The 23867-nt window shown below is 43.2% G+C and overlaps 1 protein-coding gene across 4 annotated transcripts in view; it reads right to left on the reverse strand.

Moving 5' to 3' along the window:
* HMG20A (high mobility group 20A) overlaps positions 1-23867 on the reverse strand; it is a 70943-nt gene that overhangs the window by 18414 nt on the left and 28662 nt on the right. For 2 of the 4 annotated variants that reach the window (XM_073303478.1, XM_073303479.1), the window contains 5 exons: positions 11593-11685; positions 9405-9552; positions 6653-6865; positions 3535-3667; positions 3020-3051 (listed from right to left, as the gene is read on the reverse strand). In XM_073303478.1, coding sequence (XP_073159579.1) covers positions 3020-3051; positions 3535-3667; positions 6653-6865; positions 9405-9552; positions 11593-11681 — 615 coding nt within the window. In that variant the 5' untranslated portion in view covers positions 11682-11685. Of the gene's footprint in view, positions 1-3019; positions 3052-3534; positions 3668-6652; positions 6866-9404; positions 9553-11592; positions 11686-15674; positions 15913-23867 lie in introns of those variants that run through there. The other 2 variants (XM_073303480.1, XM_073303481.1) reach the window with 2 other exon arrangements.

A 23867-nucleotide genomic window follows, 5' to 3' on the forward strand; every position in this document is an offset into this window, starting at 1 on the left:
TTAGCAGATCCTCTCTGATGGTCATAGAACTACCACAACAGCAAGCAATAGTGACTAGAGGAAGAAGAATAGGACAGGGATCCAGGAGCTCCTGAGATCTTAAATCTAATGGTGACTTGCTGTGCAATCTTGGACAAGTCACTTAGCCTTTCTGTGCCAGTTTCCTCCTTTGTAAATGGCAGTTACACTACTTACCTACATTAGGTCTTGTGTACGCTTGCAGTGGTGTGTAGGGTATGCATAGCTACACGCTGCAGTGAAAGGCGGACTGTGTGGTGTATAGCTACAAGTTGCAGTGGAAGGCTCTAGCAGTGGGGAGGCAGAGGAATACTACACTGCTAAAAATAGCAGTGTAGATATGGGAAGCACTGCTTGCATGTAGGGTATACCCCCTAAGATTCTGGCATGTCTGTAATCTATTCGCCTAAGCAATGCCTCACTGTCTACATTGCTATTTATAGTAGTGATAGCTAGACATGCAGTGTCTGTACTCTGCACATCACTGTAAGTGTAGACCTACTCTTAGAGAGGTGTTGTGAGGATTTATTAGGTAACTTGTGTACAGAGTTTTGCAAATATGAAAAGGCAGAAAATCCTGAAGAGGAGGGGAGAGGAGACTTTCAGAACAGAGTGCCTACCTGGCAGAGTTCCTAGCTCCACATGAGCAGTCCCTGCTCGGATGGAGCATAAGAACGCAATAGGGATGTGCAGGAGGTCAACTCTCTTCCATGAGTACATTTAGATAATGATGATCTTTCAGTAGTCATATTACATATATTGAAGGATAAGAATTAAGCCTGTTTGAATTTTTGAAGTGACTTGTCACATGAACACTGCTGTTAAATAGAATATTTATGTAATCTAAGTTAAATGGCCATTATCATACTTCATGCAAATTCTATTAAAACTTATGTGTGTTGTGTGTTTTGTACAAGTATTATATTACTGCCTGGGACAGGGTTACACTGTTTTGTGCGGGTTACTAATAAAAAGTCAACTCCCACGTGGCATGCAGATTTAGGCACTTCATATTAGACATCCTAAGAGTCCATCTATTTCTAAAGGTTTGTCTGATAGGGAATAATTGGCTTTGCGGGTCAGTGGGAGAACGCATCTGAGCTGAAAGCATCCAACCAAAGCTGCTCCCTGGAAATGAAATGTATTACTGTTAAAGTAGACGGGAGCAGCAGAAATTAAAAAGTTGCAGTGGCTTGACAAGTGACCATCCCAGTCATCCTTCCAATAAACCCACCAAGAGGTACCAAAACTGATGACTTTCCCTGAAAAGGGGGCTGGCTGGGAGCTCACAGAGGAAGAGCATTGGCAGGAAAGTCTCTTGTCCATATAGAAAAAGGGGATGATTCATCTGCTTGTTTTTTTCCTATTTGCTTGCTACAGTTTGGTGACTGTGAAGGAAGCACCTGGCCTGGGACCCTATGTAAAATGGCCCTTGTTGTGTTTGGTTCTATTAAAAGATTGACAATTACAGCACTTCAGAAAGAGGGATAACTTTGTTGTCAACCAGGATACAGAAGGTTTAGTGTCTGTTTAACATCAGGGAATCTAGAGTCTCGTTAAAGCAAGGCAGTATTTTTCATTACTCTTCACTTACTTGGTATGCTAACAGGTGTTACAACAGGTCTCCCACCAACTTGGCCATTCCCCTCCCTTACCTTGGAAAAAGCCACATGGTGGTTGGTGCACTGGAACAATAACATAGAGGTGCAACTTATTTGTGCATGATCGGTCTATGACTCAAGCTGGCCATAAGAATGTCCTAGACCAGGGGTGTGCAAATTTTTGGCCTGAGGGCCACATCTGCATGGGGAAATTGCATGCAGGGCCATGAACGTAGAGCTGGGGCAGGGGGTTGGGGTGCGGGAGGGAGTGCGGTGTGTGGGAGGGGGTGTGGTGTGCAGGAAGCGGCTCAGGCCAAAAGGTTGGGGCGCAGGAGGGGTGCAGGTGTACGAGGGGGCTCAGGGCAGGGGGTTGGTGTGCAGGAGGGGTGAGGCAGGAGCTCAAGGTTGGGGATTCGGGTGCAGCACGGGGCTCAGGGCAGTGGGTTGGGGTGCAGGCTCCGGCCCGGTGCCGCTTACCTCGAGCGGCTCCAGGGTGGCAGCAGCATGCAGCGGGGCTAAGACAGGTTCCCTGCCTGCCCTGGCCCCGCACCACTAATGGAAACGGCCAGCAGCACGTCCCTACAGCCCCTGGGGGCAGAGTGGGGGGGGCAGAGGGCGCTGCATGCTACCCTCACCTGAAGCTCCGAGTGGCCGCGGTTCCCCGTTCCCGGACAATGGAAACTGCGGGGGGCGGTGCCTGCAGGCGAGGGTAGCACGCAAAGCCCTCTACCCCTCCCCCTTGGGCTGCAGGGATGTGGTGCCGGCCGCTTCCCGGAGCGGCACAGGACCTGCGGCACCATGGGGGTGGCAATGCTGCAGGCCAGATCCAAAGTCCTGACAGGCCAGATCCGGCCTGCGGGCCGTAGTTTGCCCACCCCTGTCCTAGACATTACATGCCATATTTTCAAAAGAACAGTTTCCCATTTGCAGGCTTTTCTGCTTCCAAAATTTTCACCTGCAATTTTGCACCTGAAATTGAATTACACATACACCTCAAGTACGTAAAAGACACAATTATTCTGACCTACACTCAGAATTTGTTCTAGGTTCCAAATCACAGGTGTACGTTTTGCAATGCAAATTACACCTACAAAAGGAGAGGCTGGGCCTCAGCCCTTTTAAAAACAAACCCTAAACTCCATTTCCAATTTGTTTCAGATCACTTATATATGCATGGACTAGCTTCCGATTTAGCAGAAAGCACCAAAAACAGCACATAAATTACTCAATTGCACAAGACCCCAAAAAAACTGTATTGAAAGGGTGAGAAATTTGCATAAATCTATATCTAGGGCAGATCCTAAGCTGGTGTAAACTGTCATAACTCCATTGACTTCAATGGCAATTTTTACCAGCTGTGGTCCTGCCCGCTGCTATGTAGAAGAAAGTAAGGTATTTACCTCATGGTCGTGGGCAGTCTGTCGTGTTCCATCTGAAACAAACAAAAAGATAAGATGATCCTGGAATGAAAGAGAACTGAAGGAGAAAGTTAGCAGTACAAGTCAAAAGCACAGCTACACAATCTGTCTAGTTATACTATAAGGGCTTTAGCACACAGTATCTCCATCTACCTTAGGTTTTTCTAATGTACCTGTCACAAGGCACACTAATGTCTACATAAACCTAATCACTCTGCATACACACACGCACGCTGATCTAGGCAAACACAGACGAGTATGTTCTAAGCAGTGTAACTGTCACAGGCTTTATAAAAAAGTGTTTGACACCTGCTAGTTGACTATATGCCTGGATATTTTTATTACTCTAGCTAACTGTCTACTGTTTATCACTCTAGCTAACAGAATTGCCATGCAGGGTCAGACCAATGGTCCGTCTAGCCCAGTATCCTCTCTTCTGAATGTGGCCAGAGTTGTCATGATACTTGTAAGGCACTATTTTTGTTATGGTTTAATACCTTGCCGGTGTGATTTGCCTTTCTGCCTGTCCTGTGCTTTCCTGCTAAAGACTTTGTAGGCCTCTGTCTTCTGGTACTGCTCCAGTTCCCGCATGTACCGTTCTTTATCTCTATCTGCTTCATCAAGGTAGCGCTGCAACAAGAAAACAGAGCCCTTCAGGAAAAAACCCAAACAATCAGACACATGATCATCTTACCTAGATAAACAGGAAAGGAATGGAGAAAAATGAGTGAGAATGCCTGAGAGATTCAGAACACGGAAACCTGAGAAAGGATAAAAACAGAGAGAAAAGCACTCCAGAATAGTAACATATTTTATCCAAATCAACATCCCATTAAACTTACTTCTCGATTAGACCGATTGCAATAGTTTACTTAGATGCTGAGGTGACTTGCTATCAGGCTACTCAATGCAGCCAAGTGCTATCTTCACATAGTCAGAAAATATTTATGAACTGGATATTTGTGGCCGGCACTATGTGCTGTTGAACAGGAAGCTCTGGTTATGGATCACCCTTAGGGGCTCAGATTGTTGCTAAGGTGTGTCAGTCTCCTGAAGCAGAGTACTGTGTTTTCTCACCTTCAGACCCCTAGGAGAAAGGCCGATACCATGCTGCAACACAATATCTTGTCCTCTCATCTGATAGGGGAGACAGACGTAGCTACTATGAGTACTATGAGAACACGCAGTTTACAGAGAGAATAGAACCAAGAGGGATCTGTCAGTTTAAGCCTTAGTGATATTTCAGTCTATTTTTTAAGAAATAAACTTGAAGCATTTTCATACATCTGCTTAATGCAGGGAACTCTTGAACAATAATAGAAACTGCTGGACTGCAAACCACTTAAAGAATAACCATAACACAACATGGGAATTAACAGGACCCTTTCACCAAAATGCTCCCTTCCCTGCTATCATGTTTCAGTACAATATGCTTAAGGCTTTTTCCCCATATAAGTTTATATCATGCAGTATTATGCAAACCTATTCATATTACTCGGGCAAAACCGTAACAGTGACCTCATATGCTTTTATATCCATTATATCAACTAATATCAATTGGTATATCTGGCTATCACACATTCCATGCATTTGGGACGTTATTTTGCCTTAACACTGTTGAGGTCACTATTAAGGTTTTGCAAGTTTGATGACACTCGAGTACATATTACTTCTAAGTGTCAGTTGGAGATGGAAATGAAAGCCTTATGTTAGCATTAGAGTGAATTATTGACAATGCTGTAGGCAATCTGAAGGTGGAAAGGAATCCACAAGTCTTACTCCTTAAGCTTCTTATAGCCATCCTTTTATGGTTTTGGGTGGATGGCTTGTGTCCTGCTGCAACCCTACCTGCCACTAAATGCAGTTTTTGTTTGCCAGTTTTCTAGTTATTTTTATACAGCTTTGGTGTACCTTAGTACATAGCTCCTCTGATAATGGGGAGAAAGATCCATAGCTAGACTGTTGTCACTTGATTGACAGGAGTAATTTCTTGTCTCTTTGGAGACCAGACAATGGAGAGAGACTTGAAACATGCTTTCCCACTGAATTATACAAGTACTCTCTAGTCAGCTGTAGAATACTGATGATCAGGAATTCTGGATTTGATTCCTGACTCTGGAAGAGGAGTGTGGTTTATAGTGGTTAAAGCTAGGAGATCCAAAGCCTAATTTAGTCACACTGAAAGGCAGTGTGGTGCAGTGCATAAGACTGGGGTTTGTCATGTTGGAGACCTGGGTGCCAGGCCTGGAGTGTTAACTTAACTGCTAACTTATTTCTTAAAAATGGGATTGGGAGGGGACCGCGGGAGGAGTGGGGGGGGAGGGGGGGGAGTGTTCAGCAGCCCTTCCTTGTCTTCTAGGTTTGGATTCAGGATCTGACTCAATAATAAGAGTAGTCCAGTGAATTCCACAGGAATTTAAACAGCAGTTAAAAGAGGAAAGATTTGAACACCTGGTCTCCTCTTTCCCAGCCTTCCTTAGGCTACAGAGTTATTTGTTAAGGGAGTATCTTTTTTTTTTTGTTTTTTGCCCCTAGAAGTGAGTGACGGCAATCATTCTGCAACAGATTTGTCATCAAACTCAGCAAGCTGACCTTGACACACATTTTCTGTTATGGTTAAAATGTTATCAAATGCTGTAAGGACAAACACTATCAATGTGTAACTGATATTCTAGGAATCTGCACATGAGGAGCAACAATGTGGACAAAGGACAGAATGTTTTAGATTTCTTGCAAAAAAGGTACAAAGAAAAAAAATGAGACATTTCGTTACAAAAAAAAAACCAAAGGGTTTGATTGATTTTTGAGCTCTTATTCTCTTTGTATCAATTCATTTTTCATAAAAAAAAAACATGAAAAATTCAAATAGTACCCAAAGTTTATAGTTTATGTTTTTGTTATTGCAATGAGATATTTACAAAATAAAGGTTTTAAAGCTTCTGTTAAACTGAACTCTGTCATGCAATCTTAACTACAGTTAAGAAATCAGGTGCAAATAGTACAAATTTAGTAGTGATGCTGGCATCCGCTCCAGTGGAAGGAAGTAAAGGAACAAATCAAGCTGGCCATTGCCATAATTCACATATGAGGTATAGTGCAGAAGGCCCAGGTAAACTGATGAAGAGAGATACACCATATTCTTGTTGAAAGAAAAACAAATTCTCATTCCTGGGACAGATTTTTATAGAGACTAAAATTAACAGAACACTCTCACTAGCACAAATTACAGAGCTATGCTTTCTTTACATGGCTAGCAGACCTTGAAAATGGACAAATACGTTGTCAAAAAACCAGCTCTACCCCAGCTAGCTGTGAGCAGCCCATCCCTTCTGGTCTGCCTATCTTTCTCTTCTGAAAGACTCATGCATGTCCTGCATATACCCTTGCACTGTTTATAGGGCCTATATAATTTTCCACCAGCAATGACTAGGGAGAGCTACTTTTGTCCCAAGAGGGTTCCTTCCTTTACCCCTTAAGGGCCTTTGCACCCCATCTAAAAACACCTTCCTAAACACTGTCATGGCCAAATACTGGTGTCAACTTCCTCAGTAAGCAATAGTGTTCCCATTAAACAATAATCAAATCCCCAGCAAGGAAAAGGAAAGTTAATGGTACCCGTTTCTCCTCAGGAGGCAGCTTACTCCACTCATTGCCCAGCATCCTGGTGATCTCTGGGAAAGGGACTTCAGGCATCTTTGCTCGAAGCTGCTCCCTACGCTCATTCATGAATCGCACATACCCTGTGAGGGGGGATTTCGGGGCATTGCTGTCCCTAAGGGGTTTCTTCCTCTTTCTCCCTTTGGACCAGCCTCCTCGTTTAGTTCTTTGCTGCAAAATGAAACAGAAGAAAATTCAGACTGAATGGGGAAAAAAAAAATCAAATAAATAATTTTACCCCTGGAAGGAACAAATATTCACGTCTCAAACATTTTAATAAAGTGCATGTGGCTGCAATATAAGCTTCTTCACTTATCTTCTCTGTAAAGTTCAAACTTCACTTTAGTCTAATCGTGATCTTCTTGTAAACAAAGCCAGACAAATGAGCCTCATCATCAGAAATTATTTTGTAACATCACTGCAGGTCCATGGGACAATAAGATGGTATCTTCATCATCCCAGTATGATTCTCTAGCTGTAGGACTGTGAGTTGAGACCAGCGCCAACACACTGAGATCGTACAACTGAACGACACTAAAACGTTTATTTAGGAATATAACACACACTGTAATGGAACTTATCTTCTTCACTGTCCTACCTCCAGCAGTGACACATACTAGTTACTTCAGAAGGAGGGGGGTGGGAAAACTAACTAACAAACAAAACCAGTGTAGTTGGACAATTGTGCTATATTATGCCATGGGATATTTCTTCCTGACCACAGCCTATAATCATTTTATGCCATGAAGCATGAGGAGTAAATGCTCATGAAATTGTCATCCTAGCTTATATAACTGCAGATGTTATTCTTATTCTAAATGGAAGTGTCTAATCTTTCTGGAAATTTACAAAGCTATTTGCCTCAGTATCTTATTGTAGAAAGTTCCACATGTTATCTATCATACTGTATATTAACTAATATTTTCCCTTTTAATTTGTTGCATTAGGATATTATGTTTCCCAGTCTTCTTGTATCATGGAATAATGTAAACAAATAATGTAAATAACGTAAATAATGTAGAAATACCAGTGGGCCTTCCCTCCCATGCTCACTGTTGTTATGGACATCATTATAAATTACTTTGAACTTTTAAAACTCCTTTCATCAGAAATTTGAAGAGCTTTACAGAAGCAGTTGAGTATTGTCCCTAGTCTACTGGTGGAGAAACTCTGAAGCAGGGCAGTTAAATGATTTGCTTGAGGATTTGCTTGAGTTCTCTGAACTCCATGTTTCTGTAATAATCTCTGGACAATGCTATCTTCTTATGCTGTATACTGCTATCATGTAGCCCTTCTTTTATTCTTTTAATCTCTCCTGGAATGGAAGTTTCCCCTCCTTGAGGCTTCTTATTACTTTGATTGCCTTTCTTTGGCATTTCACTACTTCTGTTGTAGTTTTTTTGAGATGAGGTAATCAAAACTGAATATAGCTTTCAAGGGTGGACATAGAATCTGTCTGTGTAAAAGCACTTTGAGATCAGACATTTGCTTCAGTTCTTCAACTTTCTAAATCAGTGGTTCCCAAACTTTTCGGCATCACGGCCCCATTTTAATTTTCGTGAAACCCTCAGCCCCCCACCTCTCCTTTACCATCATCCAACCCTCCCTGATCCTTGTCCCCTGACCACCCCCTCCCGGGACTTGCCGCCCCAACCGCCCCCCAACAGGATCCTACTCCCTATCCAACCCCCCCTGCTCCTTGTCCCCTGACCGCCCCCTCCCGGGACCCCAACCCTTATCCAACTCCCCCTGCTCCTTGTCCCCTGACTGCCCTGACCCCTATCCACACCCCCACTCCTGACAGGCCCCCCGAGGCTCCCACGCCTATCCAACCCCCCCGCTCTCTGTCTCCTGACCACCCCGCCCAGAACCTCCTGCCCCTTATCCAACCTCCCCCTCCCCGCCCCCTTATCAGGCTGCTCTGAATGGCAGGACTGGCTTATTGGAAAGCCTGGGAGGTGGACGGGTGCAAGCCATGCTGCCCGCATGGCGGCATAACTACAGGGAAAGGCGGACAGGAGGGGAGGGGCTGGGGGCTAGCCTCCCCAGCTGGGAGCTTCAAGGGCTGGGCAGCCTCGCGCCCCCTTGGAATTTCTTCACGCCCCCCCGGTTTGGGAACCAATGTTCTAAATCATCAATATCAGTAAAGATGATACACAACTCCAGTCTAAAAAGCATTAGCAACACTTATACCTTTCATTAGAGTATCTCAAAACATTTATAGAGGTGGATAAGTGTGATTCTCCCCATATTACGGATACGGAAATTGAAGCACAGAGAGGTTGTGAATTGTCCAAGGTCACAAAGTAAATCAGGGAAAGAACTGGGAATAGCACTCTGGTCTGAGTCTCGGTCCCCTACTCAAATCATTAGATTGTACTATTTCCCCAGAGAAAGGAAAGAAGGAAAGGTAGGCAAACCACTGAAATAGTGATCTTGGTTTGCTAAACTAAGGAGTGCCACAGACATCACTCTTGGAGGGTCTGCCTGCTATGTTTTCCTGACTATAGGAAAGTGATTGTGCAACAGAGGAGAAATAGCTATAGAAAGTAAAGATATGAAAAAAGCCTCCTGGATATGGTGGATGGATGAAAACTGGTAACTGACAAGAAAAAACTTGACTGGATAAAGTGACGGATGGGGAGGAGAGCCCATGCTTTGTTCTCTCAATCAATAAGTCGTTTGTGTTAACTACATTATTTCAGCTCACCTCTTCTTCAAGTCTCTGCTCGCTGCTTTCAGCTGTATTAGAAGACTCATTTTGCAGCAACTGAACTTGTGACAAGTCCTCCACAAAGTCTGGGTTGTTCACAGACTGCGAAGCTCCTCCACTGTGTGACCCCTCAGAGTGGGCTAACCTGGAAAATCAAGTTGTGTGAGAAAGCGCAGGCATTATCACACTAATCTACTTCCCCTCTGCTCCTCTGAACTGTGCAATGATGTTGCAATTATCATGCAACTTTGAGGCCAGACAAAAGGTGAGACATTACAAAAACAGCAACTCAGACAGCTGTACGTTCCATCTGGCTATGTGATTTCCAGGCCACTGTCTACAGCAGTTACCAGGGATTTAGATAAAGCTCCCCTAGGTCCTGATGGAGACAAAACAGTCCTAAGAAAACTAACTTTTGGAGGAACTTGTGCTTACACAAGTCAAACACAAACAAAACTAAACACTATCTGCTTCAAAGAATAATCAAACATGCAGTCATATGAAGGAAAGTTGGGAGCAGGAATGAAAACACGTGAACCCTGCAGCTCTGTTCAGGGGAACACCAGCAGAATGACAAAAAAGGTACAGAGTAGAGAGTCTTATCTTCATCCTCTTCCAAGTGATTGCACCTTCTTGTATGCATTTCCTATAGCCCTGTATAAGTGTTCTGTGCCATTGGGGTTCCATGGGATTTGGGATGGAACTCTTTGCAGTACTGTCTCCTGTTGACACACCTGGATATCTGAAGCAGACTCCAGTATCATTAGTTCCCACTAGGCCCCTGAATGGCTGTTATTCTTCAGTCAAGAGATGATGAAGATGGCATTTCAGTCAATGGCTGCACCCTGCAGGAATCAGGCTGCTTGTGGTATGGAGGCCAACAGTGCAGCTATATGGAGGTATATGATCTATGTGGATCCCCAGAGATCTGCATGGATCTTGGGGACTTGCTGATTTAGGGCAACAATCCACTGGTCATTCTAACCACTGTTCTTAATGAAATCATTCATAGATCTGAACAATTTTGAGATCTGCTCCCTGTGTATATTCAAAGCTATAGCTGCTTAATCAATGGACAAAAAAAATTTTATTACTTTTTTCTCCCGTTAGCGACGTAGAGCTAACATAACTACAACAAAGCAAGATTAATTCTTATTCTGGTTTGTGCAACATCAGACATGTACAGAGAGCTGCAAACCTCTACAGCACCTTATTCTGAAATACATATTAGTTGGGCCAGGTTTACTGATAATGATACACAACCGAGAAACAGACAGGCTTGACTTTCAGATCTCAGGTTGAGATTACAGAGCCAGCAGTTAGAAAAAACAAAACAAAACAAAACAAAACATGGTTTATTATCATTAAGCATACACAGAGAGAGAGAGAGAGAGAGAGAGAGAACACCTATAGAACCCCACAGTGATATTTTCAGTCACTTCTCAGATTTTAACCCACTTTAGGCATCACAATCTTCCAATATACTAACAAATACAGAGTAGGAAAAATTTCAAGTGTGGTGCATGGACTTTCAATGAAAGGTGATGAAAGATCATTCCCTTAATCCCTCCTAACAGCATGTCAAGATTCCTACATGCACCACACTTCGTGTCAGCAAATTTTGAGGCCCAGAGATGTGGGGCCAAGTTCGGACCTGGTATAAGCAGGTGTCTCTATGTTTAATTACATAGAATTGTACCTGCTTATGCTAGATGTGAATTTTCCCCTTGGAGGTCTAAAGAATAGAAAAGAAACCTGTTAAAGCACAACCATGCTTAAAAAAAAAAAAAGTATTCCTGAAAAAGAATCTAATCTTTTGTCGTTGAGTACTTAAGCCAGGGCCACTGCTTTATAGCCTGTGCAAATAAGGACAATTTGTTTGATAGATAGGAAGAGTATTAATTTATCAGTTCTGTTCTTGGACATCAAGAATGTATCTTTAACAGAAATTCAGTGGTGCCCCTGGAGCACAATAAAGAAAACAATCACCATATCTGCAGACCCGCTCTAGAAGACTGTTCTTGGAAAGCAAGATTTTACAATTACCAGAAGAGTACATGTGAAAGAGAAAATTAATGGCGCTCAATCAGTCTAGTAGCAAGAGTGTACAATCAGGAGTACTTTCTCTGGAGAGTCTGCAAAGAGACAATATCTGTGAGCTGAATTTAGAGCAGCAGTTGCTTACCCAGTTGTGGGCATATCACTGCTCTCCTTTGAGCCATCATCATCTGCAAACAGTGGGGGTAGAGATGAGCCAGCCATCAGGTTCTCCATACCTCTGTGAAGAAGAAAGTTGAAGCAAAATTAACATTTGAATTACTTCTCACAAGTGTCCTGCCCATTTAATGATCTGTCTTTGCAAGTATTACTTAACTGCCAGTTCTTAAAAGCAACACAACACATCAGCCTCAATTTAATCCTGCACCCTGGTTAATCTTTTGAATTATTTGGACCTAAAAGATTTGATTGTGTGACATGAAGCTACCAATTTATATTACTGGGTTATCCCAGGTTGGTCCCATCAATCAGGTATTTATAATCAGAACTGAAGATTGTTGGCATCTTAGTGGGAAATAACATTCTGCCTACCTACCTAAATCCTCCTTGCAGTTTCAATTTGAGTTGGTGTTTTCACTTCCTCCCCTGACTCCTGTACTTTCACAATGTATTGTTATGCAATATTTGTTGCATTGTGGAGGAATAACTTCATGAATACAAGCTTATTTCATACCCACCCCTAGCAGAACCTATATAAGATCACTGAAAAAGAAATCGCTACAATTATCAGAAAAAGTTTCACCTGATGGAAAGAGAAAAATTCCATTCCTACCCTTAGAGTACGCCTACACTGCAGAGTTACCAGGGCTCTTACGCTGGTTTTGCCCCAACCCCACCCACAAAAATTTCTCACCCACATACAGAGGTGCTTTCACAGTAATCTGTTTCCCCTCTGCTCCTCTGTTGGGTGCCCTGGGGGTGGGTGTAGATTGGAGCCCAGGTGCTGTTTTTACTCAGATGAGTAACCCACCCACTTTGCAATGAAGTCATAAGCAAAAATCTGATACTCTGATAGTATTCTAATAGTCCTCCAGTGCCTTCCCACAATTCTCCCCATGTGCCCAGAAAGACAGACAAGTTCTCCAACAATTCAATAGGAAAGAATCATAAAGCTGGTCACCTTACTGCAGTACAAAGAACCAAGGAATATGCCCCAGAAGTCCTAGCAACACACATGGTGGAATGCAGCACTAGTGAGGACATAAAAAAACTGAGGAGTACTTGTGGCAACTTAGAGACTAACACATTTATTTGGGCATAAGCTTTATTTAGGCTATTTATGCCCAAATAAATGTGTTAGTCTCTAAGGTGCCACAAGTACTCCTCAGTTTTTTTTTGCTGATACAGACTAACACGGCTGCTACTCTGAAACCAAGTGAGGACATAGTGACTTGGCTAAAGTTTTGCAGTGTGGCTGTTCAGACCCAGGCGCTCAGACCTGGGTGCTGATCACCTGGGTTAACACTGCAATGAAGACAAACCCACAGAATCCCCACATTGGAGCGAGACAAGTGAGAGACTCAGATCCAGGCTAAGTCTCACATTTAAACACTCTGGCTATTTTACAGCTTTTTAAAAGGGTATCTTGATGGTCAAGGACAACAAGAAAAGACCTGAAAAATTCCCAAGCTCTACAGTAACTGACTTAGTAAGGCAATATTATTTAAAAAAGAGGGGCAGCAGGATGCAAGGTTCACTACCAAACAGGTGCTTGAAGGAACAGTTACAATCAGTGTGGAAAAGTTGGATTATTTTGAATGCTAAGAAGGCCATTTGTTGCGCATATACTGATCCTGCATCTTGGCAACAAATCCAGCAAATCCTGCATCTTGGCAGACGAGATGATCCTTGCAGTCCCTTCTAACCCTATGATTCCTTTAAGTAAGTATTCAGTTAATTCCCTAATCAGCAGATCAATGTAAGTTCTAGGTGAAATGGACACTTCAAATCAATCTAATTTCCACCTGGAATGAAAATTATGCTTTCAAGATTTCCACACAAAAATTCTGTGTATATATAGTATATGTAAGGGTAGAAGGTGGTGGGAGGGAAGTAAAGGCGTCAGTACCTTCTCTCTATTTCCTATCCTGTGTTTTTCTACCTCTGGAAATCCATTTTATTTCCTCCTTTCTTGACTGTGTCCTTCCTAATGATCTCAATAAGGGATTGGAGTGAGGGACCCTCTTCTTTTGAATGTAACTAAAAATACAAAGTTTGGGTTTCTAGCTAATATAAACCTGTTATGGGAAAAGGCAAGTGCATCTTATTCATGTAAGAGAAAGAGGCTCAATCAGGAAGGCAGAAGTCCAATATTGGTTCCTACTATTATGGGAATTCTTTATATCAAACACCATTCTTAAGTGTGAAAATCTCCCATATAAAAAAGAAAAAATGACTGCAGTAAAGATCTGAAAGCCCCTAAAATACGAAATGCTTAGGATACATTGGTGGAGTAAAGTGAAGCATTTTAATCCTGAATGAAATGAACAGAGGGTCTGAATTCTCCTTTCACCTGAGGAGATGATCCATCCAAATCAAGGCTGGGGTTCTTAAATGAAGCACTGTGAGACAGTGCAAGCAGAGGTGGATTTACAGTAAATCTCAGGGTGCCCTGGCATGGGGCCCCCCCAATGACAGGGGGCCCCAGGGCCAGGCAGCTGCGGGGGCAGAAGCTTGGTCCTGCCGGCTCCTGCTGCAGGCGCTGCACCACCAGCAGCCAAGCCCCTCCCTGCCCCGCCTTCCCCCCCCACCCCCGATTGTGCATTCCCATCCCTCCAAGCACTTCCCCCATTGCCAAACAGCTGTTTGCCCGCACTCAGATCACTCCAGGAGGGAGGGGGAGGAGCGGGCCACAGACTGATGGGGGCGGGGGGAGGGAAGGCGGAGAAGAGGTGAGGGTGGAGCCTTGGAGAAGGGGGTGGAATTGGGGCAGGGAGCAGCAAAGGCAGAGCCCCATGCTCTCCCCCTACACATACCCTCCCCAACCCCCTGCCGTGAGCCGCTCAGGGCAGGGGGCTGGGGGCACCCCCAAGACCCCAGCCCACACCCCCTGCCCTGACTCCTGCACCCCCTCACACGCCCTGCTCTCCCTGACTGCTGCACCCCAACACCCCCTACCTCCTGACTCCTCCACCCCCCTACCCCTAGCCCTTTCCCTCCCTGACTCCTGCACCCCCCCACCCTCCCCACATCCCCACCTGCACCCCTCACACCAAATGGGAGCTGCCCCAGGTAAGCGCTCCACGCCCCTGCTCCAGCCCTGAGTCCCCTCCCACACCCTAACTCCTGGCCAGACCCTGCACCCCAACCCCAAGTCTGCTCCTGCACCCGAACTTTCTCCCAGACCCTGCACCCCAAGTCCTAGCCAGATCCACATCCCAATTTTTTTTACATTTTTTTTTTTATAAAGCGCTCTTATCCAAAGCACTTTACAATAGTTAGCTAACAGTACAAACAATATTCGGAAAGATCATTAAGTGGTCCACCGAGACCCTCCGCAATTTTCAAGTGGTCTGTGGAAAAATAAGTTAGACTACAAAAACAATCAAGGTACCTCACTTTATTTTCATTTACTTCCTATTACTTATAGGAGGAAGAGGAAGAAAAAAGAATGAAAATCAGAGGTAGGGGGGAGATAAGAGAGAATGTTCTTTTTCTTGGCTGGGTCCCAGGGAGGGGCCCCAAAAATGAAGCTGAGCAGAGGGCCCCACTAACTCTAAATCCACCACTGAATGCAAGAGCCAATTAAATTGGAGACTGAATTCTTCTTTGATCCCTTTGGTGAGTTGGTTAAGCACAGTAGCTAAATGTAATCCTGGCCCTACACCATGTACTAGATGCTCTGAATGGAGCAAGTTAATAAACTATAATGAAGAAGTTTTGCTTTGTGTTACATACAGCTATTAAACTTGCAACCTCCTTCAGTGCTGTCAATCTTATCTTAGATGAGCCCTGAAATCATCTAATAGAAAAGAGTATTTAGAAAACTAGAGCAAACTTTGCACATAAATATTTTAAAATTATATATATGAAAAAGTTGTGTATGTCTTCTTTGAAGCACAGAAAGCACTCTGTGTTTTGCAGACGGTCTCTCCAACAGCTTTCCCAGAGGTCAAGGGCCTCTTCAGAATCCCAGCCTCAACAATCAGGTGGCACTCACCAATCCACACATGCCTTGAGATACTATATACTGTCTTCTGGTGTACAAACCATCACAAAGTGCTTTTCTGTCCATCATGCCCATCATGACCCTTCTGACTAGGTTACTCTCTATATCTGGACCCAGTCAGCAGCATCAGAGCTTCAGCTTGCTTTCAATCTGTGGGGAATCAGCCGGACATCAAAAACTTAACAACATACAAGCAGACCACATAAACACAGGAAGCTAGCAGAACACACACTTCTTTCTTCTTTAAAGTTTGTTATAGTTAACCCATATGGTTTTGATACTAATTCCTTCAGTCAGTGTACAGGCAGGCCCCAAAGAAAGAAAAAGGTCAAATACTAGTGAATATGCAACAGCTTCTAAACTGTTTCAATAGACAGGAAAAAAAATGCAGTTCCCAACACAATGGCTGAAAAGAGATGAGAATCTGCATAGGATGGTAGGTCAGGGGTGATTTGTCAGCATTGGGGCTTTCGAGCCATGTCCTGCCATTAGCCCTTCAGTTGTGGTCTCTGTGCCCGAAAGCATTCAAGCCCTCAGCCCCCGTGTTATGGTCAGTCAGCCTCAAAGTGGCAGAGCAGCAAGACTCATTTAAAAAATGTAAAAAATTATATTTTGGGAGGGCGAAGTTATTGTATCCAGGGGAACAATGTGGGGACAAACTGACAAGGGGGGGGGGGAGGGAAGAGAGAGAAGGGAATCTAATAGTCTAGTCACAGACATATCTGTCCTGTGACAATACTTGTACAGCTTTGCAAGTGTGAATTCTGACCAAAGCATTTATTTACACGATTAAAGTCATACCACTGTGTCTGAGGTATGAACACAGATTTAAAACAACACTGTCAGCTTCTTGGAGTTTTTTTTATGGCCTACTGTTTGACTGAAAAAACAATATAAAGGACATTACTATAGTTAGCTCCACAAGAACCCACTTAAACTCAGCTTCACTTCTTTATAGCCTTGACTACCCCAGAGACATTTTTAAAAAATTTCCCACTATTGCTAACACTGTTTCAGCTCCACCTGAATTATCAGTGTTCAGAGCCCCATTGGAGGGATACTACTGCCATTTTAAGCACAATATTGATTAGAGCTGCCCTGGGCTACAGTAAACAATGTGATGCTTAAAAAGCCACCTGAATATCAATGATAGGTCTCTCAACATCACCAACACTGTTGAAACTGAGCCAGTATAAGCAATAGTGAGACATTTTTGAAAAACATTTCACTACTACATGCAGGAAATGCCATGGTACCTCTTCCACCAATTTCTAGGATGTACATTTGCGTCCGTCATGGACAGAAGAAGAGTCCTACAGATATTAGTAAAGAGTAGGGTTGCCAACTCTGACTGAAGCTATTCTGGGAGACTGTTTTTCCCAACATGACATAATGTCATTTTCTTAAAATAGCCTATTAAAATCTTCTGGATTGCTTTTAATAGTCACTGGGAGATGGATGCCGATTCCAGGAGACTCCAGGACAATCCTGGAGGGTTGGCACCCTACTAAAGAGGCTTCTCTTAATAGGTGTATCACCTATTACAGGATCTCTTTGGTGTGTTACCAGGAGATGGAATTGAATGGGAGAGAAACAGAATTGTGTATGAGAGTAGTAAGGGGAGGGAAGCTAGCGATGGGGAAGAGGAAGGTCCCTTTCACACCCAACAACATAAAAGAATAAATGTAGAGTCTTTTTCTGTCACTGGAGAAGTAAACTCTTGGCATTTTGTGGTGCTGCAGTCCTCCATCTACCCAACACGTCACTTACAGCTACTAAGTGTTGTGCCATCCATGTGTGGGGCTTTATGCAAGTTATTTGATGGGTCAATTTGCAGGTTTTTAAAATAATTTGCATAGAACCATAAGCTTCAGTTCATGATAAACATAGTAGCCTTCCCTGAGCAGGGTGAGGGTAGGACTTGGAGTTGCAAAACTTGTCAGCTATGGCTGGGATGGATGGGATCTGGATGGTGTCTGTGGCCACCATTTAGATGGATGATGAGTATCTGAGGAGGTGGGGAGCATGGACCAGCAATGGGGCCCTCACTTTCTGTCCCTGCCACTATCCCCTCTGCTTGTCGCTGCTGGTGTTGTCACCTGTTCTTCCAGTTGCTTCGGTCCAGCAGGAGCAGAAGCAAGATAAGAGGCAAAAAGGCCTCCAGGTTGCCTGCTTAGCAAGTACAATCGCAAACCATTCCTTCAACCCAGTCGGCTACAGGAAATCTCCACTGTGCTCCAGGAATGTATGAAAGAGCTGCCAGTCGTGTGAACCTTTGCAGCTGTAGCCACAAAGCCTTGCCAACATTGTGGTCTCATTTTACTAACCCTCTTCCCCAGAAAGTTGCTCTTTTAAACTTCCCTCTGTGTGTTTGACCTGGATTGGCTAATAGTTAAGCCAGTTAGTTAGAATTTTCCATATCTGTTCAGCCAGACACTGAGGGTCAAAAGCCACCACCGTGACAGTTAATGAGCTGCTTGTGCTCTTGTTACTATGGGTAGTAAAGAGCCACCAAAGGCACCCTGCAGTGCAGGTAACCACACTACAATTTTTAACCAATGTTATAACCAGTTAGTGGCATGGTAAGCTCCAAACGTGGTTTGTTGCCATATTCTGCATGGTCAATACTTGGTTAACGAATGTAGCAGCTGTGATAAATGAAGGGAGGTCGTAGCTCCCTTTTATGGACACCCAGACAGACAGTTAGCTATTAAACTCCTGTTAGTAGCTGTTCTCTACTTGCTTTACCTGTAAATGGTTTAAAGTCCATATGTAAAAGGAAGGAAATGGGCACCTGACCAAAAGAGCCAATGGGAAGGCTAGAACTTTTTAATTAGGAAAAAGCTTCCCCTTTGTCTGTGTTGTTCTCCCGGAGAGACAGATGGGCTGGAACTATGCTGTAAAAAGCTTTGGGCCAGGTATGAAAAATCACCAGATCATACCTAGAAACTACTCATTTGAAACCCCAGATATGTAAGTAAATCAGGAAATGTCTAGGAAGACGTGGTTAGGTTTATCTCTTATTTCTTTATGGCTTGTGGACTCCTCTGTGCTAACCCCAGGTGCTTTTGTTTTGCTTATAACCTTTAAGCTGGACCTCAAGAAGCTAACTTGATGCTTAATCCTTGTAATTTTTTTTTTAAAAATCTAGCAAAAAACCTAAGTTCAAGATGTATTTTCTTTCTTTTTGTTTTTAATAAAATTTACCTTTTTTAAGAACAGGATTGGATTTTTGTGTCCCTAAGAGGTTTGTGCATATGTTGTTTAATTAGCTGGTGGCAACAGCTGATTTCCTTTGTTTTCTTTCTCAGCTCTTCCCCAGGAGGTGGGGGTGGGAGAGGGCTTGAAGGTACCCCACAGGAAGGAATTCCCAAGTGTGCCATCCTGGGTTCTCAAATGGGTTTTTGTACTCGGCTGTTGGCAGCATCTACCCATCCAAGGTCAGAGAAAAGCTGTAACCTTGGAAGTTTAATACAAGCCTGGAGTGGCCAGTATTAATTTTTAGAATCTTTGAGGGCCCCCACCTTCTGCCCTCGAAGTGCCAGACTGGGGAATCAGCCTTGACAGCAGCTAATAGTGTTCCACCCTTACTAGCATCCTGTGTTGTTAGCACATGGTCATCTTCCTTTGAAGAGTTCAGCCTACCTATTTATTGCAGAGCAGATGGTCCCTCCCATCCCCTAGCATGCCTACATACACAAACTGGCCAATTTTGCTTCCCCAGTTCTCCGGGCAGATGGAGATTTCAAGACACATTGCCACCATGTGCTGATGCCACCACTCTGTATACATATCCCCTTGCATTCTATCCACTGTGAAGGCTATGGGATAACTACTTGGATTTTCCCAGAATGCACTGTTAAGTGAAATGGTAGATGTGAATGCACAAGCAGTGTCAGCTGTGATGTACAAAGGCTGCAGTGTAAACACAACTCAAAACAATGTTTGTTGTAAACTGGGACAGATGAGGGAGTATCAGGAACAAGTTACAAAACCACCACAGTACTTGCAGCGTGGATAGGGCTTCTATGTTTAAAGATTAGTGTGCACACTGAACAAAAGCAATACAATAGAAAATGCACACAAAATGTAACTGAGAATATTGTCAACTCATTTGAAATTTTGTTTTTTAAATCCTTGGGAGAAGTTAAACGTCCACCTATGCAACAACAACAGCTTTTACATACATGCGTTTTCCTTTCTCTCCCCCAAAACACTACTTCTAGAATTAAAATTGGAAGTAATGTTGGCACCTGAAAAAACCCAGCCTTTGCATTTTTAATCTGAATGCAGACAAAAATACTTTCCCTTCTTATTGGGCTATTTAGCAAGTTTTAAATTGTTTGTGTTACTTTGAAAAAAATTTACTCCACCAACTACTTTGATATCCCTGCAGTAGCCAGAACTTTGCATTTGCTATGGCGGATTATGTCTCAGAAAGACCAGCTGGGCCCTCTGCCATAAATCTTTCCAACTATCCAAAACAGACCCTCCAGATCTTTTTCCATGACCCCACTCTTAGATATTATTTTTCACCACCACTTCCCCTTTATACCCAGATTTTTCCCCTACAGCAACTCTCAACCCAGGGAATGGCCCCTCACTTGAGATTGTGTTGGACTACATTTATATCTAATTCACTCCCAGCTCTATACTCACATTACACATTTTTTATCCCAATTGGTTTTTAAAAAAAAAAAAAAAAAACACAAAATCCTGTATCTGTTGGAAAAATATCAGTAGTGCAACAGTGGCCTCATCTCTGTTCTGAATTATGCTATTTTACTTCCATATGTTAAATATCTGATGTTTAGTATCCCCTTTACTATCCCTAAATGTATGGCAATTTATGTTGCATTCTGAGCAGAGAATTATTGTATAATGGAGTAGCAAAGGGCTAGGTCTATTACTGTTGAGCTTTGGGAAGCTATACAGAAAAATGTTAGTGCCACCTTGAGTTCTTTCTGTCTGAAACTGTTCAGAATAAGACACTAAATTAATCCACAGGACACCGGCAGCAGAGTGTGATTGAGATGTAGTCAACAGACTAATCATTTTCAATTCTGCAATAAACACCCTTTCAGGCAGACACACCGGCTCAGCAGGGGAGACATCTGCACTTTTTTGAAGCAGTAAGACCCCTGATAGATAGGATTCAAGCCCTAGGGAAAGGAGATGTTTTCACTGTCTTCGTCCCTTGAGGTACCCCAAGGGAAGAGTTTTAATTGGTGGTCAGGACAAGGTGGAGAACAATGGAAAGATGAGATATGGACAGAACTGTAGTGTTGTGCAGAGTCTTAGAATTAGAACAATGGTATAGCTGCCACATTCCTGGTTGTGCCAGGATAGTACAAGGTATTGAACACCCATCCTGTGACACCAGAATCCCAGCCAATATCCTCAGATTGAGGCAGCTGGTAGGCTCTTTACTGTGTCCCAAAGGTGGTCCAGCCACCCCACCCATTGCTGCAGGACTGGCTTTCACCATAATCCAGAACCACTAATTCTTTAACTGGGCAGGAAAAGTGAGACAAGGAGCACAATGGCCTAGGTGCTGCTAGCTGTTTTCTAGAAGAGGAGGGAGGAGAGCAGATATTTATTTAGAGAATTGTGTGCGTGGGAGTGTGGGGATTGATTGATTTGAGAGGAAGTAGCTGTTTTGGAAAGACATTTAATTGATGTATATGGATTAGTTATCTAAGAATTAGTTTTAAAATGCCTAGAAGCCACAGAATAAGAGTCAAAATCCAGCAGGGTGGATTTGTACTTTCATCGTTCCAAGATACATCAGTTGAGAATCATGCAGTTTACTATATGGAGTTTTCTGAACAAAAGCTTTAAGAGTGTAGTCTAGTCTTTACTGCATTGGTACTAATGTCCACTTTTTACAAAGTGGAGATCATGATGGCAGGGTGGCTTGGCCAAACCTGAGTGGTGCTGTGACCCTGCGTGCCACGTCATAACACCACTCACTCAAAATTGGGCCAGCCGCCCCTCCATCATGATTTGATCAAGTGGCACCATGATCCAGTGTGGCAAGTCCCAATTCCCCGAGCTGCACCCTATCACATGGAACAGGAAATGCCACTGCAGGGTGAGTGTAGGAACAAGCTCACTCTCCAACCCAGGCCCCCCCATTCCACACTGGGCAGGGAGAAGTGTATATTTGCCTGTTTTTGCCTCCTTGCTTTCACGATTTGTGTGTGTGCACCAGTGAACCCATGCGAAAGCTGCTCCTGCTTATTTGTCTACATTTGCATGTGCAATAACAATAATCATGTGCCCAAATCCCCTAGGCAGCCTCAAATCCACAATTTAGTTGGACAATGGTCCCTTTCAACATTTTTACCTTAGCAATCATACAAGGAGTTTGAACTTTATGCAAGAGGAGACAGGAAGATAGTTAAGGGTCTTTATTATGGAGGGGAGGGAGTAAGGAAGGCAAACAGGGTGAAATGGCAGGAATAGAAAACGTTAGCTAGTCAGAGTTGGCCATAGTGAAGAGAGTTATAGTGAAGATGTGGAGCTGTGTTGAAATGGGAAAGGGACTTATTCCGTAATTATTTAGTCTAAGTTGTTAAAAATTTTAATCCAAACAGCTCTTAAAGCTGTCTTCAGGGTGACCCTGACAGTATTATCACTGCCGTGTACCAAAACAAATGTGTGGTGTTCGTGTTTAAGTAGCCCATAGTACATTTCATAACATATGCTGTATACTCTCCCAAGGCTCCAAAGAGCTGACTTCCAGTTGTTTTGAATATTTTTTATTCTCTACCTCCCAAACCCCATCTCGGACTGTATTTCTTACTAGGGAAGAGAGGAAGAGGCCTTGTGGCTTTCAAGGCGCTACAGCATTCCTGGTAGTTTTGTATTTAAAACACTTAGCCAGGCATTTGTACTTCACATTCACCAAGAACTTTACAATCATGTATATAACTTTTTGACATTGTTACTGAATAAAGGAGGGAAGAACTAACTGCATCTGCCAATCCTGTGAACGTCTGAGAGAGCTGCTGTCTCGCTTGATGGACAGGATGAAAAGGGAGAGAGATGAAGAATAAAGGAAATGAATGGCCCTCAAAAGACAGAGTTCAGCTATATTTTCCTGCTTCCTTTCTCTTTACTCGGTCTTTGTCTCAGCGTTAATTGTTGTAATGGCAGTCCGTAGTTTGAATAAAAGAAGGTTCTCTAATAAAAATCTGGAAAGATCACCTACTTAGAGAAAAGAATGGAAGCTTTAATAAGTTGTGCTTAGGTACAATGAAAATCACTATATGATCCAAAATCTGATCTAGAATAAACTGCAGCGAGTCACCCCAGTGTAGTAGAGGTGAGAGTCAGGAGAGGAGGCGAGAGCAAATGATGGCATGAACTGCATGGGATGACTGACTTTTCCACCACAGCAGTATTGTGGTATTTTGTTTCATAGACTCATAGTTCCACCATTCCTATGAGGCAGTAACATACAGCTTCAGGCCAAATGATAATTTTTTAAAGCAGATTTTTCTAGGTCTGTTTAGTACGAAACTCTTAAGTCATTGGATATATCTATTTGAAGTAAATAAACATTAAATTGGTTAGAGCCAATTTGTCTACAAGTAAGTAAAAATTATTTAATTTAAAGACAGGAGTGCAGCCAGGTCTTAGAGTGCAGCCAACCACACTAATCCATCCAGCAGACAATCTGGATAGAGCACACTATATATCCCTTTTTATGAATAAATGGAGATAGAACCTGCAAGTGAGAAAATATGTCCAATGCCAGGACTAAATGTCTCAGTGGCATTAGCCAGGATCTGTTGCTGTTGCCTAAGGCTAGGTGTGGGATAGGAAAAAAATAAACAAACAATACTATGGCCTCATATGTTCATTGACTCAAAATCATACTCAATACATCAAAGAAAAACATAATCTGAGCAAGCAAGAGCCCCCAGTGCAAGAAAAAGATGACTCATTTTAATTAGAAGACTAAGTTCAAATATGAAATTGCCTTATTGTTGGAAATTAAACTCTCCGCCTGTGAACACAGCTGAACACCACAAATGAACATTAGGTATCGCTTTGCCAGATCTGACCTCAAAAGCCCTTTTGGTGGATATAAGGTTGCCGACTTCCTAATCGCACAAAACCGAATACCCTTGCCCCCCCAAGGCCTCACTGCTGCCCTCCCTTCTCTGAGGCCCCATCCCTGCCCCCACTTCTCTGAGGCTCTGCCTTTCTATCCCCCCTCCCTC

The sequence above is a fragment of the Lepidochelys kempii genome, chromosome 10 (genome assembly GCF_965140265.1).
Source record: "Lepidochelys kempii isolate rLepKem1 chromosome 10, rLepKem1.hap2, whole genome shotgun sequence".
NCBI lineage: Eukaryota > Metazoa > Chordata > Testudines > Cheloniidae > Lepidochelys > Lepidochelys kempii.